The sequence below is a fragment of the Echinops telfairi genome, unplaced genomic scaffold (assembly GCF_000313985.2).
Source record: "Echinops telfairi isolate 266 unplaced genomic scaffold, ASM31398v2 ScPeMD7_7469;HRSCAF=8507_1, whole genome shotgun sequence".
NCBI lineage: Eukaryota > Metazoa > Chordata > Mammalia > Afrosoricida > Tenrecidae > Echinops > Echinops telfairi.
Genome location: NW_022111373.1, coordinates 34,055,405 through 34,071,728, shown reverse-complemented (window position 1 = coordinate 34,071,728; position 16,324 = coordinate 34,055,405). Strand labels below are relative to the sequence as shown.

Here is a 16,324-nt window from a genome sequence, read left to right as displayed (position 1 = left end):
TAAGTCTTACATTAGCCCATATGTCTGATACCAATCTATAAAGTTCTCTTCAGACTGAATGAAACGCATGCAATGACACTGAATGCAGGAAGATCACAGGCCAGTGGGTGGGAGGTCTCTTGGGTCCAGTGGCGTAGTAAGCATCTCAGCACTGGTAGGGGTCTCCATGTGGCTCCTCCAGCTCCCAGGGTTCTGGCTGCATCAGGGTAACTTCATGTGGCTTCTTTTTTTCTTTTTTGAAATTGCAAAACTTTTTCTTTTATTCTTTTTTGGGTTTTTTTTATCAGTTTATTGGGGGCTCGTACAACATTTCTCACAAGTCATACATACATCCATTGTGCCCAGCTCATTTGTACATTTGTTGCCATCATCATTCTCAAAACATTTGCTTTCTGCTTGAGCCCTTGGTATCAGCTCCTCATTTTTTCCCCTCCCTCCCCCTAACCCCCTTCCCTAAGATGCTATATTTTAATATGCATATGCAACAATCCACTTTCCAATGTATTCTGCATGTTAGCAACACTATTCACAACCCTGCTCCATGGTCAGAGTGAATTCCCCAGGGGCTTAATCCACATATATTTCCCCTTCACTTTTTTTTTAAATTGAAACAACTTTAAAATGGGTGTAAAAGGAGATCAAATGATATTATATTTTGACCCAGTTACATCTACCATAATCAAATTCACAATGCTCTCTGTCTGATAACAGGGCTATTCACAGCCCTCCACCATTATCATTGGGTAATATTTGGGATTTATCAGAGGCTACACTCAAGGGTGGATCCTGCAGATGGATTTTCGGTCAGTAAGTCAGCAGTGTTAGCTGGTAGTTAAAGAAGTTTCTGAGGTAGAGTTTTTTCAAAATGCAATACATCAATTGATATCTTCCATGAGTTTTAGTTGTGGATCTAAGTAAAATTAAATCTTTGATGACTTCTATCTCTTCTCAACTGAAAAATGATTGTCTATTGATTCAATTGTACGTATTTTTTCTTTCTTTGCGCTGAGTACTTAACATGAGAACTATACTAATATATCCTGCATACACTATATAGTATACTAATAATATATCCAATAATACTAAGAAATACGTTGTTTCATAGTAAATATAATTTATTTCTTATTTTTTGCTAATTAGAAATATTTTTAAAATACAAAATAATGGTAATCTTTGTCAAACTGCAGTGTGTGTAAAATTACACACCTCCTATCAGAGTAACTGCTTTATGGAATAAGTAATTTCTAAGGAAGTGGGTAAATTCTGACCCATTCTCCAGAGATCTTTACTTTTTCCAGAATTCTAAGCATACTTACTTCATCCAGAATCTTAAAAATTAATCCCCCCCAAAAATTATCAAGTGAATTTGGCTAGCTTTCATAAAGAAATGCTCTAGATTTTTAGAGAGTCTATCAAGGATTACAATTTATGTATATGCCATACATCTTGTTGTAGGGTGGGCTGCCAGAGGTCGAGAACAGGAATCGATCTGAAGAAAAATGCATTAATGAATTTACAACTCGCTATGAAGTGACTGGCGTTCCTTGCAGGTATGTGGGTGTTATTCTGTGTTGGACTTCCGGATATGTTGGACAGTGTTGGACTTCCGGATATGTCTTGAAATGTTCCTCTTGACCATAAATTAAACACCATTTCTCTTCGGCTCTTTTTTACTTCGGCATAGTAAACGTTATGTTTTTCCTATTCCATATGTCTAATGTCAGTCCAATTCAGCTCGCTCATGCCTAGGATATCAACTTGTAAGTATTCCATACCATTATTTTTAAATGAAGATTTTCCTTTTTTTAAAATACTTTTATTGGGGGCTCTTACATCTCTTATCACAATCCATATGTTCATCCAGTGTGTCAAGCACATTTGCACATATGTTGCCATCATCATTTTCAAAGCATTCTTTTACCACTTGAGCCCCTGTCATTCACTCCCCATTTCTTCCCCTACCCACTCTCCCTCACGAACCCTTGATAAGTTATAGATTATTTTTCCCATGTCTTACATCGTCCTCCGTCATCCTTCACCCACTTATTCATCCTCTGGGAGTGGGTTCTAGTTAGATCCTTGTGGTTGGTTGCTCCTTTTCCCCCACATCCCTCCTCTAATCCTCCTGGTATCTCTACTCACCTTGTTGACCCTGAGACGTTTATCTATCCTGGATTCCCTGTGTTGTGGGCTTTTACCTGTAGCAGTGTGCGTGTTCTGGTCTAGTCCAATTTGCAAGGTAAAATTGAGATCCTGATACAGGGGTGAAGGAAGCACCAAAGAACTAGAGGAAAGTTGTGTGTTTCATTGGTGCTATACGACACCCTGACCGGCTCATCTCTTCCCTATGCCCCCTCTATTAGGGGATGTCCAATTGTCTACAGATGGGCTTTGAGTCTCCACTCCATCCCCTCCTCCCCCTCAATTCACCTTGGGTATGGTTTTATTCTGGGTCTTAGATGCCTGATAACTGAATCCCATCGACACCTAATGATCACACAGGCTGGTGCGCTTCTTCCATGTGGGCTTTGTTGCTTCTGACCTAAATGGCCACTTGTCTATCTTCAAGCCTTTAAGACCTCAGACACTATATCTTTTGATAGCTGGGCACCATCAGCTTTCTTCACCACATTTGCTTATGCACCAATTTTGTCTTCAGTGATCCTGTCAGGTGAGTGTCACAGAATCCAGGATTGTTAGAACAAAGTGTTCTCATGTTAAGGGAGTACTTGAGTTGAGGCCTAATTAATGTCCATCTACAACCTTACTTCTTAACATATAGAGTACATAGTTCTATGCCCTCTAAATATACATATATTTACATATGTACAAACCTGTATTTAGGCCTCTATAAATGTCCTTTGGGTCCTGGTTCTTTCCTGTATTTCCTTTTTACTTCCCTCTTGTCCCACCATCATGTTCGACCTTCATTCGGGTTTTGTAATTCCTCGCTGCTACATTGCCCTTGATTGAGTCCCACTAGGCGTACTAAAACCTTCCTTCCAATGATTTTTGTTCACTTGTTGTTCCCTTGTCCCTAGGTTGGTCCCCGCTCCCTTTCCTTTCTCCCACCTCCCCTTTTCCTGTATCCCCCTCCCCCCCACTGGAACCATTGGTCCCATTCTTTTCATATCCGAATTATTTATCCCACCTATCTTATCTAGATAGACATGCAGATACATTAATAAGTACAAAAAACAGGCAAAGCCAAATAAAAGAACAGAGGAAGTCAAAACCAGCAAAAAACAAATACAAAATAACAATAACAAAAAGAAAGCCATTGACCAAAAAAATGGAAAAGGCTATACATAGTTCAAGGTCTGTTTGTTGGCCTTTAAGAGTGTTTTCCAGTCGAGTCTGATGGGGTGCCACACTCTGTCTCCCAAGTCTACTTGTGGTATTCCCTGAGAATTTCATCAGTCTGCTCCCCCTGCTGCTCTGCTACATGCCCTCGGTGCCATCTGCTCCATTAGGTCAACTGTATTTTGAGAAGACAGCTCATTCCCCACCATATTTTTAAAGCCTTCCAACATGAGGGGCTCATCAACCAGCACCACATCACATAACGTTCTGGTTTTGTCCATAATATTTTATTTATCTATTTCAATAAATAAAATAAAAGTTGGACATTGAATAAGAAACACCAAGGAAGAATCGATGTATTTGAATTGTGGTGCTGGAAGAGAATACTGAAAGAACCATGGGCTGCTAAAAGGACAAACAGAATCAGTCTTGAAAGAAGTACAACCAGAGTTTCCTTAGAGGCAAGGATGACAAGACTTTGTCTTTCTATACTTTGGACATATTGTCAGGAGAGACCAGTCCCTGGGGAAAGACATCATATTTGGTAAAGTGAATGGGGTGGTGAAAGAGAAAAAGGCCTTTGACAAGATAGATTAACACGGTGGCTGCATCAGTGGGCTCAGTCATGGAAACAAATATAAGGAAGGCACAGGACTGGGCAGTGTTTCCTTCTGTTGTGCATAGGGTTGCTATGGGTTGGTACCAACTCACTGGTACCTAGCAGTAACAACATGTCAATAAGTTTAGATGATAGCTACCTGAAAACTTATTGGAAGATATCCATATTCATGATTATTCTAAAGAAAGGTGAGTCAACACGATGTGAAAATTATCAAATAGTATCTGCGCTAATACATAGAAGTAAAATGTTGCTGAAGGAGATTCAAAAACAGCTGCTGTCATATTTGACAGGAATCTTCAAGAAGTCCAAGTGTATTCAGACTAGGACATATAATGAAGGACATCGATGCCTGTGTCTTACGGTTCTTGGCTGAAAGTATAGAATACCAGAAAGATGTTTACTTGTGTTTTATCAACTACAGAAAAGCATTTGTGTAGATCATAACAAATTACGGCTAATGCTGAGGAAAATAAAATTTAAAGAATACTTAGTGGCACTCGTGTAGAAATTGCAACTAGTTTAAGAAAGTCATTTGAATACAAAAAGATTATTTTGTCTGGTTTAATATATGAATGGTGTGCAGCTGGGTGTATGATTTCACCATACTTATTCAATCTATATACTGAATAAATATTCGGGGAAGGTAAACTATGTAAAGAAGAACATGTCATCAGGAGTGAAGGACAGCCCATTAGCAACCTGCAATATAACAAATGACACAACCTTGTCTGTTGAAAGCGAAGGCCATTTGAAACACTTCCTGATGAAGATCAAAAGACCACAGATCTCAGTATGCATTATAATGAAACAAAAAATAAAAATCTTTACAAGTGGAACAATACAAAAACATCACTTAAAATGTCAAAATTGAAGTTGCCTAGCATTCTATTCTCCTTGGACCAATCATCAGTCTCTATTCAAAGTAACCATCAAATCAAATCATATATTAAACTTGACACATCTGTTTCAAAAGACCTTTCTTAAAATACTGAAAAAGTAAATATTAAGCATAAGGTTTTCCGTGATTATATCCTCTGAAGCGGATGAATGATTGATTCCTTCTTTATAGTATGTTCTGTCTGAAAGCATCACCGAAACCTGTGCAGTTTAGGCGACCCTGCTGGCATTTGAAATACCAGTGATGCAGCTTCTAGCATCACACCAACACAAAAGCCACACAGTGTGAAAAGCTGACCGACAAGTGGTGGTTCAGCACTATTTTTAATGACTGGTCGCTATTCCAGTTTCAGAAGGTAGAACAGGAGCAGGAACAAACGGCACAGAAGAAAGAAGTTCAAGTTGCACTGAAAGCATTAGCCAAAAAATAAGCTTCTAGGAATTGATGGACTATCAATTGAAATGTTTCAACTAGCCTATGAAGCACTGGAAAAATACGTACCTATATCAGGAAATATGGAAGGCAGTTACTTGGAAGAGTGGACTACTGGAAGAGATCCATATTTGAACCCAAACCAAAGAAAGGTGACCCAATAAAATGCTTACATTATAGAACGATATTGTTAATATAACATTTAAGTAAAATTTTTCTGTATATCTTCCAACAACAATTACAGTTGTTCATTGACAGGGAGCTACCAGAGGTTCAGGAGAGAATGTGGAACAAGGGATATCATTGCTGATGTCTGATGGATCTTGGCTGAAAGCAGAGACTACTAGAAAGATTTTTACTTGTGTTTTATTGACTATGCAAAGTCATTCAATTGTGTGGAACATAAAGAGCTATGTATAGCTTGAAGGAATTGGGGATTCTAGAATACTCCATTGTGCTTACTCAGAACTTTTATATGGATCACGAGGTAGTTGTGCGAACAGAACAAGGTAATACTGCATGGATTAAAATCAGGAAAGGTGTGTGTCAGGGTTGTGTCTTCTCAACATACGTATTCAAATCTGTATGCTGAACAAATAATCACAGGATTTGGCTTATGGAGAAAAAGGTGGCATCAGGATTGGAGGAAAGCTAATAAACAACTTTTGATATGCAGATGACACAACCTTGCTTACTGAAAGTGAGGAAGACTTGGAGCACTGGCTGATGAAGATCAAGAATTGCCATCTTCAGCATGGATTACTACTTAATGAACAGAAGGCCAAACCCTCACAACTGGATAAATAGGTAATATTACAATAGAGAAGATTGATATTGTCAAGAATTTTGTCTTGCCTGGATCCACAATCAATGTTTATGGAAGCAGCAGTCAAGAGAGCAAACCCCACACTGCATTGAGTGAGTCAGCAGCACAAGACCTCTTTAAAGTGTTGAAAAGCAAAGAGGATGAAAGTGTGCCTGACCCAAGCCATAGTATTTTCAATCACCTCCTATGCATGTGAAAGCTGGACACTGAATAAGGAAGACTGAAGAAGTTATGCATTGGAATGGTGGTGCTGGAGAAGAATGTTGAAAGGACTGCAAATAGAACAGGCTGATCTGCCTTGGAAGAATACAGCCAGAACGGTGCTCAGAGGCCAGGATGAGGAGACTTTGCCTCAAGCTCTTCGGGCATGTTGCCCTGCAAGCCTGACTGCTCCTGGAGAAGGATAGCTTGCTTGGTAAAGCAAAGAAAAAGCAGAAAGCCCCTGAAAAAGTGCATGAACTCACTGACAGCCAGCACTGGCTGAAGCAGCGGAAGAACTGAGGGCTGGCGCACTGGGGGGAAGTGCACTCTGTTGTACCTGGACGGAGTCCCTGTGAGTCAGACCCAACTCCATGGCACCTAAAACCAAAACCAAGACTCACAAAGGTAGCGCTTTCATGACTATGATGCCCCTATCTGAAGGCCAGGTATTTTCAATCACCTCAGATGCAAGGGAAAACTGGACAATGCAAAAGGAAGGCGAGAGAAGAATTTACCTATCGTAGTTTGGTGAAAAGTATTGCTTATACCACAGACAGAAGAATAACCAAATTCATCTTGGGGAATTTGTACAGCCACTGTGCTCCTTTAAAGATAGGATAACAAGACTCTGTGTTGCTTACTTTGGGGATGTTATCAAAAGGGACCAGACCTTAGAGAAGAACGTCATTTGGAAGTCCTTCAAAGGGCTACTCTGCTTATCAGAGCAGAGAGTAAGTGACAAAGACCTGAAACGAGGTGGATCGACACAGTGACTGCATCAGTGGGTCAAACACAGGAATGATTGTGAGGCGAGCACAGGACCAGACACTGTTCCATTCTGTTCTACTTACTCCAAAGCACCTGTCAACACAGAATGCCAGCTTACCACTGTTCGCTTTAAAGAATAAAGCTAAAGCTCATATCCTCCTCAAATATTGAGAAAGGATATCCTCTATTTCTGAGAAATCTTCCTTCAAAAAAATTTGAACCTACCATATATACTCATGTATAAACTACATTTTTCAGCACATTTTTAATGCAGCTTTTGTGGTAAAATGAGGTGCCTTGACTGATATTCGGAAGGTCGACTTATACTCAAGTATATACGGCATATCCTCAGTGAACTTAGGTCCTTTTTCCAGCTAACATATTTCTTTTTCAAAATCTTTTCAAATTAGCCTATGTATAGGAAGGAAATGATGGTTATCAGTCAAGATTAATTTTTGTTGTACTTTACAAGGTAGACATAGAAAAAAAAGTTTTAGTATATTTCTACACTTGATCATAGCCAAAAGAGAAAGAAGCAATTGGTCTTAGCATATTTCTTTCAAGGATTGTAAACCATACATCATTGCTGCTGTTTAACAACTTGGAAAATAAAGGATGTTTTAAATGTGGGAATGGAACTTCTTACCATTAATAAGTCTCATTTAATAAAGACAAATTGTATAATATATGAATGCATTTCTAGCAACCAAAAAAAGGTAAAAAAAAAATATTGATAAAATGACTACAAAACATCTAACGTGTCCTTGCTTCTGGAACTGAGATAATAAATTTCTTTCCTAGTCAACAAAGGTGTGATTAACATTTAAGTAGAAAAGTTATTTAACATTTAAGCGCAAAGGTTGCTGCATGAGTTACTATGGCTTTATCAGCTCACCCTTACCAGCACTTCTGTTGAAGTTGTCCTTTATAGCAGTTGAGATGTTCAAGCACATTGTTCAATTTAGAACTATTTTTCTGAACACAGGACCAAGCAGCAACGCAGTGCCAGAGCAGGTTGCTAACTTCATAGCCTTTCTGTTTAAATTGCAAACTTTCCTGGAACTAAACATGAAAATATTTCAGGAACATCGTTCTTTGATTCGAATAAACATGAAAATAAGTTTTAAATATGCAAATGAAAAGTAATCTTTTCTTATACTTCTGTTTCCACCAGTTGAACAATTTACACAAGTATAAAGGAACTCTGGTGGCAGAGTTGTTAAGCATTTGCCTGCTAATCACAAGGTGCACAGTTTGAAACCACCAGCTGCTTCACAGGAGAAAGAAAAAACTTTCCACTCTCATAAAGAGTTACAGTCTTGAAAACCCACAGGGCCCGTTCTACCCTATCCTATTGGGTCAGCATCGCCTCAGTGGCAGTGAGTGAGATATTTCTATAGGTATAGTATATATTGTTAACATGAACCATTGAAAATAATATTTTATTTTTATTTTTAAAAGGGTCCTTTGTGCTTAGATCACCAGATCTACAATATAACAAAACATCTATCTCCTCAAAAAAACAACTATTTGAACGACACAATTGTACTTCTTAGACTGTGTTCTTAACATCTGAGGAAGAGGGGATGGGGGGAAATTAAATAATGAGCTAATAGTAAATTAGGCTTTAAATGTGAATATTGAGGAGCAAATATATGTCCCTAGCTGGACATGGTCAGCATCATTTATGTATCTATTTTAAAGTCTACAAATTCAGAGAGCAAATAAATGATTATAGTTTTGCCCTCCCACCTTCCCACCCAAAGTGCTTCCTGAAGTTTCATTGATATAATTGGTCACTGAAATAATTGGAATAAAGGGACCTGATTTTATTGTTAGTTAATGATAAAGCATTTTCAATAACTTCTTTTGGTCCCAGTAAAAATTCAAATAGACATTCTGTAATATGTACTCAATTTCTCCTTCAATTGCTAACTTCAAGTTGATATTATATACTTCAATACTCAAAAGGAAGACTTAAAAGTGGAATCTAAATGACTTTATAATTCCCATATATTACATAAAATAAAATAACAGGACCACAATTTAAAGATATTTTCATTGTTAAGTGCTGTTGAAATATGATTTGGAGGTAGCATCTGACGTCCTCCATTTACACAAACGGAGACAGAGAATACAACTCCACACCAGTGCAGGACTGATTCCCGTGAGGCAAGGTTCAGACCTGCAAACATCCCAACCTTCTACCAAGTCTAATGCCAACCATACTTCTACTTCTCAGCTTGGTTCCATAATTCATTGCCTTTGTCACACAGAACTCACAAAACATATTAGTGATGATGGGGTTTAATAGGTACGTTGGCAGGTACAATTGAGGTATGAAATGTTCAACTTGCAGTTGTTTAATCGGACAGTCACTTCTCTGTTGTGCCTGCAAGCAGACCTCTTGGCCTGGCTTCTGTCCTGTTCCAACAAAGATGCAAAGCTTTTGGGGGGCTGCCAATGAATGCCCAGAGCGAACACTGCTCCAGCACTCAGCATTAGATTCCTGAGACAGCAAAGCTAGCTCCTTCGGTGCTGTGCCTGAAGTCACCGGACTCCATCAGCCAACCTCCGGCCTGAAGATGCTCAGCTTTTCCTGCTCCATGGCCTGGGAAGTCCACCACTCGGTGGCATGCCCCAGTCCTTGGTTTGCTGCTCCCGCTTCGGTGGCATGCCTCTGTGGCTCCTCTGGTGACACAACTGTTTCTAGAGAATAGAGGTTCAGTGTGCAGGGACCTCAGAGTCCAAAGGACTGTAGTACTCCAATCTAGTGAAATTCGCCCATCCTCCTTCTGAGATGGCTCTTTTCACACCCAGCATGATGGCAATTACAATTTACCTGCTACCAACCACTCACAGTTAAATTGTATAATCCTGTGAATAGTTTCTCCCACTTTCTCTTACCCAGATTCATTAGAGAAAGGTAATTTGGTGGGAGTTACAAAGACTGGCTAGAAAAACCATATTCAACAATACAATGCAGCGCAAGCACTCTTATGACAAAAGTCCAGATATTGACTCAAATTTTAAGCAGTTTCTAGTAAGCAAATTAAGTCTCATTGATGAATATTAATCTACTTTATGTCAGGAACTCTGTTATATGCTGGATATAAAGGCATGAATCAGACAAAGTCTCTGTACTAGACTACTTACTCTTGGAAACAATAATTCAGAAAAGCAAACAGCGACGTATCAGTGTTTAAAATGTTAGACTATTCCATAGAAAGCTCTGGCCTACAAAATAGTATCAGACTGAAGCATAATGACTCCTGCAAATGCACACATTTTATCCAAATAACACTATTTCTGTTTTAGGGTAGAATTAGAATTCATATAAATGAAATTCTTTTTTCAAACTGCTGCAGAGGTCTATATAGTCCATACATAGCATCTTTATTCTGAATAAATGAGTATATAGGTTTGTTTTGAAATATTTAGTTAGATATAGTCAGTTATAAATTAATCTTTTTTTAAAAAATCTTGTGTTAAATAGTTATATAGACTAGTTAGGCCAGAAATTCTTATGTTAACACCCTTCGGCTCTGCTACTAGAGAACTTTCCCTAGACATTTAGACATTGAACTAAGCTTTCTGTGATATCATATGTATTCATCATGAAGAAAGAAGAAAAGCTGCTCTGACATCCCTGTTATGACGTGGTGGTCTGATGCCCAGTCAGGTCGTTTGGTTCTTCTCTTGGACAGAAGCAAGCTTGGAGAACACCAGCCTTAGACAACGCTGATCAGAGCCATTCAAATACAAAACAAAATAAGGCTCTTTCCTAATTGTCTCGGGACACAAAGATAAACAAAGTCACCTAGACACCCAGGCTTTATCCAGCCTTATATCACCCCTGATTTCTGATAGCCAACCTAGGGAGGACCCTCGCTTTTTACACCCTTTCTTAAAGGACCCAACCTAACCTCCACGCCTATGATAGGTTCTTACAGAGACATGGCACGGTTTCCATGGGTGTGTAGTTTCTCTCTCTGCAGCAAGAAAGAACCCAGCTTGTTTAACAGCGGATGTGCTGATCTAGTGGGTGTTAGTAGCATCTAGAACAAATGAATATTGTCACACTTGTAAATTTTCCAGATAATGAAAACCTTACTAAAATATCTTCCCTGCTTCTCCAAAAGAAGGAAGAAATAAATCACTTGGATAAATTAATATAATTATGATGATAATGTGATTTAATATAATCGGCACATACTCTTTCTCTGTAGAACACCAGCGAGAACTATGCTCTTAGAGCTATTAGATGTAGAAATTTTGGCCTTTACATAAATCAGTCCTAGGCTAATTTAGTGCCATTTGCAAACTATTAATAACTAAGTACAGAAATTAAGAATAAATATTTAGAAATGTTTATAGCAACTTGACAGAATAATTCAAACTAATGAAACTGAGGCTTGTGTTTTTCCCTTTATTTTTCTAGTCATGCAGTGGAGCTCTGGTGGTGTGATGGTTATGCGTTGGGCTGCTAACCACTAGGTACGCAGTTTGAAACCACCAGTTGTCTGTGGGAGAGAGATGTCCATTCTAATTCCCTGAGGAGTTAAAATCTCCGAGACCCCCAGGGGCAGTTCTTCCCTGTCCTGTAGTGTCTCCATAGGACACTAGATCTATAGGATCTACTAGATCTCCATGAAAGTGATCCATTTATTTTTATTGTATTTTTAAGTACCAGTCTGAGATGAATTGGAAATTGAAAATCAATAAAACTATTAAAAACAATATTGAAAGTATTCATTTATCCTTCATCATTTGAGAAGCACTGAATTCTCAGTGAACGAATCCTAGAGGGTTTTGTTTGTTTGTTTTTTCCCCTGGCTTTCACAATTACTCATGAGGATGAACCAAAAAGTATCATTACAAGGGTTCTAGTTCATACATGCATGCGCTAAATTCAAACAAAACATGAAATCAGTGAGTGGCCGCAAACCAGTTCTCTCAGTAATATACTTGAATACGTCTCATTAGCATGCTTTTAAAAACACCTAATCAAAAGGTGCCTTGTATTTTATTGGCTCCGCACACCCTTTAGGTAGAGGCCACCTTGGAAGATCATGCTGTTTTGGAGTATCTCAGAGGGATCATCTTCACACGACTCAGGACAACCACAGGAACTTATTATGAAGACGTTTTAAGAAAATCAAAAACTGTACCAGAGAAAAGATGAGCAAAGTTGTACTGAGGATTTTTTTTCTATGTCAACAAAGCATATGCTAATTTTTCAAGTGTAGTAAGGCCTGTCCTATGACTAATACGTGAGGAATCCTTACCCCATCTTCTTTGAAGGATCTTGCCCCTTCATAATTCTTTTTGTTTCCAAACCTCAAACATTGAAAAGGAACACATAAGATTCTCAAAAATCCCAAAATGACCATTTGACATGGTATAAATTGAAGAAAATAGAATTCTTTACATATGAGTTGTTCATGTTAGTTGTCAGGTGCCATGAAGTTTTTACCGATTCATAACAACCCTATGCACCAGAGTACCAAACCCAGCCAATCATACACCATTCTCACAACCGTTCCCATATTTAAGTCTACGTTGTTGCTCTTAAAGATTATAAAGGGTTAAACCTAAAGTGAAAACACTGCCTTCAGAATTGTTTAGACCTAGATAGAGGATATGTCCAGAAACAATAGCTTTACATTTTGATAGTTTATTTAATAAAGATTTGAATTCTTTTATAGCAATACTTTTTTACTTCTTGTATTAGCTGAGTTTTCTGGCAAACCAATACCTATGGCATTCCTATATTAGAACAAATTACTTTACATCAAGAAAGAGTTCCAGCTCAGTCTAACTCAAGTGTAGCATGAGACCTAGCCTGAGTCTCTCAAACCCAATCCGGACTCGTAGTGACCTGATAGAGGGTTCCTGAAGCTGTAGATCTTCACAGGAGCAAAACATCTCATCTTTCTTCTGTGGAGTGACGGGTGAGTCCCAGCTGACGACTCAGTGGTTAACAGCCCAGCTCATGACTTACTACACGACGCGGACTCCTGTATTGCCTCAATAATAGGACATGCATCTTAAAATTATATTTCTCATTTCAGAGAACCTTATCTCAGCCTAATCCAATTCCTAGTAACCATTTAAAATTACAGTACAGCACAACATGTCCTGATTCGTGCCAACTCCATGGTTTAACTTTCATAATTAAACCACGAAGGCTTTCTTCCGAAGCCTCTCTGAGTGGACTTGAATGGCCAACCTTCCATCTGACTTACCAAGTCAGAGGGCAAATCTGGTGACCGATTGAAAAGGTAGAGTTTCACAATTGCTAGTTTTCAGAGCATTATTTGGACTTCATAAGAGAAAAAAATATTCATAAAGGACCTACTGCATTTTATCTGAGTTGAGGCCCGGTGGTGTCACAAGATCAGCAGTTCGAAATCACACCGCTGCTATGCAAGGAAAGAGGAGGCTTTCTACCCCTGCATAGATTTAGTCTCAGAAACCCACAAGGGTGGTTCTATTCTGCTTTGTAGGATTGCTATGTGATAGTCTTGACTCTAGGGCAATGAATTTGGCTTTACTGTGTTGTTATTATTCTCCAAAGAACTAAGTTATTATTACCATGTGAAAACTATTCCTGTAAAAATTTAGCTTTTTTAGTAACACAGCACTGACTGGAAAACTCACTCCAACATTCTGTCTCTACAGTCCTCGATCTAATAACAGTGAACCGTTTGTCAAAGTAAATGGAAACCTGTGTCTGGATCAGCATGAAACAACGTGAAAAGGAGACACGGGCTCCAGCAGCCAATAGAGGAAATGTCCCCTTCTTAAACAGGACTCACACCCGTGTTATATCATGTGCACACCCAACAGAACTGATGTTAGGTTTTTTGGTGGGTATCTTCTTAGCAGCACCCTGCCAACAAATTAAATACCTAGGCATTTGTGCCAATTCAGCTAAGTATATAGAAAGTTCAACCATATTACAGTACCCAAAATATAATGTCATAGATTTTTATCATTTGTGGGGGACAGAGACTCTAGAAAAGCATCCACAATCGGTGTATATATTCTTCTATTGATTAAGAAGGGACATTGAATGAATACAAATTTATCTTTTGTATTTTCTTTTTTATCTATTTCTTTTCCAAATCTTTCTCTACCTAGAAGGGAAAATAGGTGAATAGCTGATGTCTGGGTAAAAAAACGCTGAACCCAAGAGGCTGAGTTACATGTGTATCTAAATGGGAGATGTTGGACTGAAGCTAATAAAAGTTAAAGACTTATTCAAATATGATGAAGGGGAAAGTGTCAGAGCTTAAATTGTGAACAACCAATTTGCAGAAGGCGATAGGGGACGGTGGGGACCCACAAGTCACCTGCAGAGTCTGGTCAGACTGGACCTCTGGCAGATCCCCTCTAGTTACAGGTGAGAGATTCAAGCAGCTTTACTATCAGACTGAGATTATTGTAAATTTGGTTATGGTGAAACCAACCAGGATATAATATACTTGGTCAGCTGACCTCTCTCTTGACCCAACCTGAACTTTCTCTATGCTCAAATATTTCTCAATTATTCCAAGAAAAAAATTTCTTCTCTGGCTTTTCAAATATTGTTGGTGTTTTTTTCTTTCTTACTCTTTATTTTTATCTTTATATTATTATTATTGTGTTTTCTTCTTTCTGTTTCATTTTGGTTTTGGTTTTTAATATCTTAGGTCTCCCAATTTAGGAAGCACAGAAGGAATGGATGCATAGAAACATTAGCTGATGCAATGGTTTTCAGGAGCAGGGGGGAGAGCGGAATTGGGGAACCATCAGTGGATGTAGGAGGAAGGGGGAAGCAGTAGAGCTGATTGTGATGTTGTGTATACAACTCGTTTTAGAAGTGGTTTAACTATGGAAGTATACTCTATGTGAATATTGTGTCAAGAAAACCACTGAAAACAAAGAAAAGAAACCAAACGTGACCTATGGTCACCCTGGGAGGAGGAGGAAGAGCTGCGCCTTGGAGGCATGGGATTCATTTCAATGTTGGTGGAACAATTTGGAGAGGGGTGAGTATAACAGTTGTGCAAGATGAAGAGGATCAAGAACGGCACGGAATTAGACATGTGGAACTTGTTGGATTGGTGAAGGTTTCATTGTGAACATTTTTGCCAAAACGGAAGAAAAAATTACATGAATAGCAATGAGAATGAGGAAAAAGAAAATGATTTAAAATTGATTGTGGGAAATATTGCGCAACTCTTACTGATATGATTAAACTATTGAATTGTATGATGTGTGGATGAAGTGCAAATAAAAATGTTTAAATAAAAAAAGACATTCATGCACTCTTTTACTGACATGGCATTTTGCCAGTGCTGTGACTACATTACCTTTTATATACTTTTCATTATGCGGCAACGGGAGAAATTATTCCCAGTTCCATTGAGTCAGTTTTAACTCATAGCAAGCCCATAGGTGTCACAGTAGAAATGCTCCACCGGGGATTCACTGTATGACTTTTCATAAGAAGATTGTCTGACCTTGCTTCTAAGATGTCTCTGCAGAGACTTGAACTTCTAACCTCTCAGTTTGGTGTGCTTTAACCTTTTGCACCAAACGAGACTGAGGGAGGGAAAAATAACTACAATCTGATAGGTCAAAATCTTTTATAATCCACTAGTAGAACTATATGTTTCATGCTGAAATTAAGCTCAGAAAAGATTGGATCGACCCTTCATCCTGGAGTGGTTAAAAGGCACACAGAGACTTTACAATTGGTCACACTCTGAGCAAAGTGTAGCACATGTCGATAGCCTTCCTGCCTCCCTTATAATTGAGGCCCAACTGTAAAGCAATATGTTTCCAGATCCATTTTGATGTATGTGCACTAAAGGTGAAATGATTGAGTTCATTCTTAAAAAGTAGAATGCACAATGATCATTTAGATGAGGTTTCTACTCCCATAACAATGTACAGTCTCAGAAACCCACAGTGGCAGTTCTACCGTGTCCTACAGGGTTATTATGAGTCAGAACTTACTCAATGATAGTGAGATTGGTTTGGAGTTTTAACTGTTTAAAAAAAAAACCACATTAAATTGTTAAAGTAAGGAAGTGTTGATTAGTACTTAAAGGTGTTAAATACAAAATTGTTTATCTGAAAGGTAACCCCACACGTAATGTACAATTTCTTAAAAGTTAGCAATTCAAACCCACCAGAATCACCTCAAATATAAAGTCAGTTGATCTGCCTGTGCAAAGTCACCATCTTTAAACTGGTGTGGAATATAGCTCTACTCGGCCTG

The 16,324-nt window shown here is 38.5% G+C and overlaps 1 protein-coding gene across 1 annotated transcript in view; it reads right to left on the bottom strand.

Moving 5' to 3' along the window:
• The window catches only part of TMEM232 (transmembrane protein 232), a 223,444-nt gene that overhangs the window by 183,259 nt on the left and 23,861 nt on the right, over nucleotides 1-16,324 (bottom strand). Inside the window, exons 7-8 of the mRNA XM_045285061.1 lie at nucleotides 12,339-12,390; nucleotides 7,952-8,112 (exon numbers count right to left, since the gene is read on the bottom strand). Of these exons, the coding sequence (XP_045140996.1) occupies nucleotides 7,952-8,112; nucleotides 12,339-12,390 (213 nt within the window). The remainder of the gene's footprint in view (nucleotides 1-7,951; nucleotides 8,113-12,338; nucleotides 12,391-16,324) is intronic.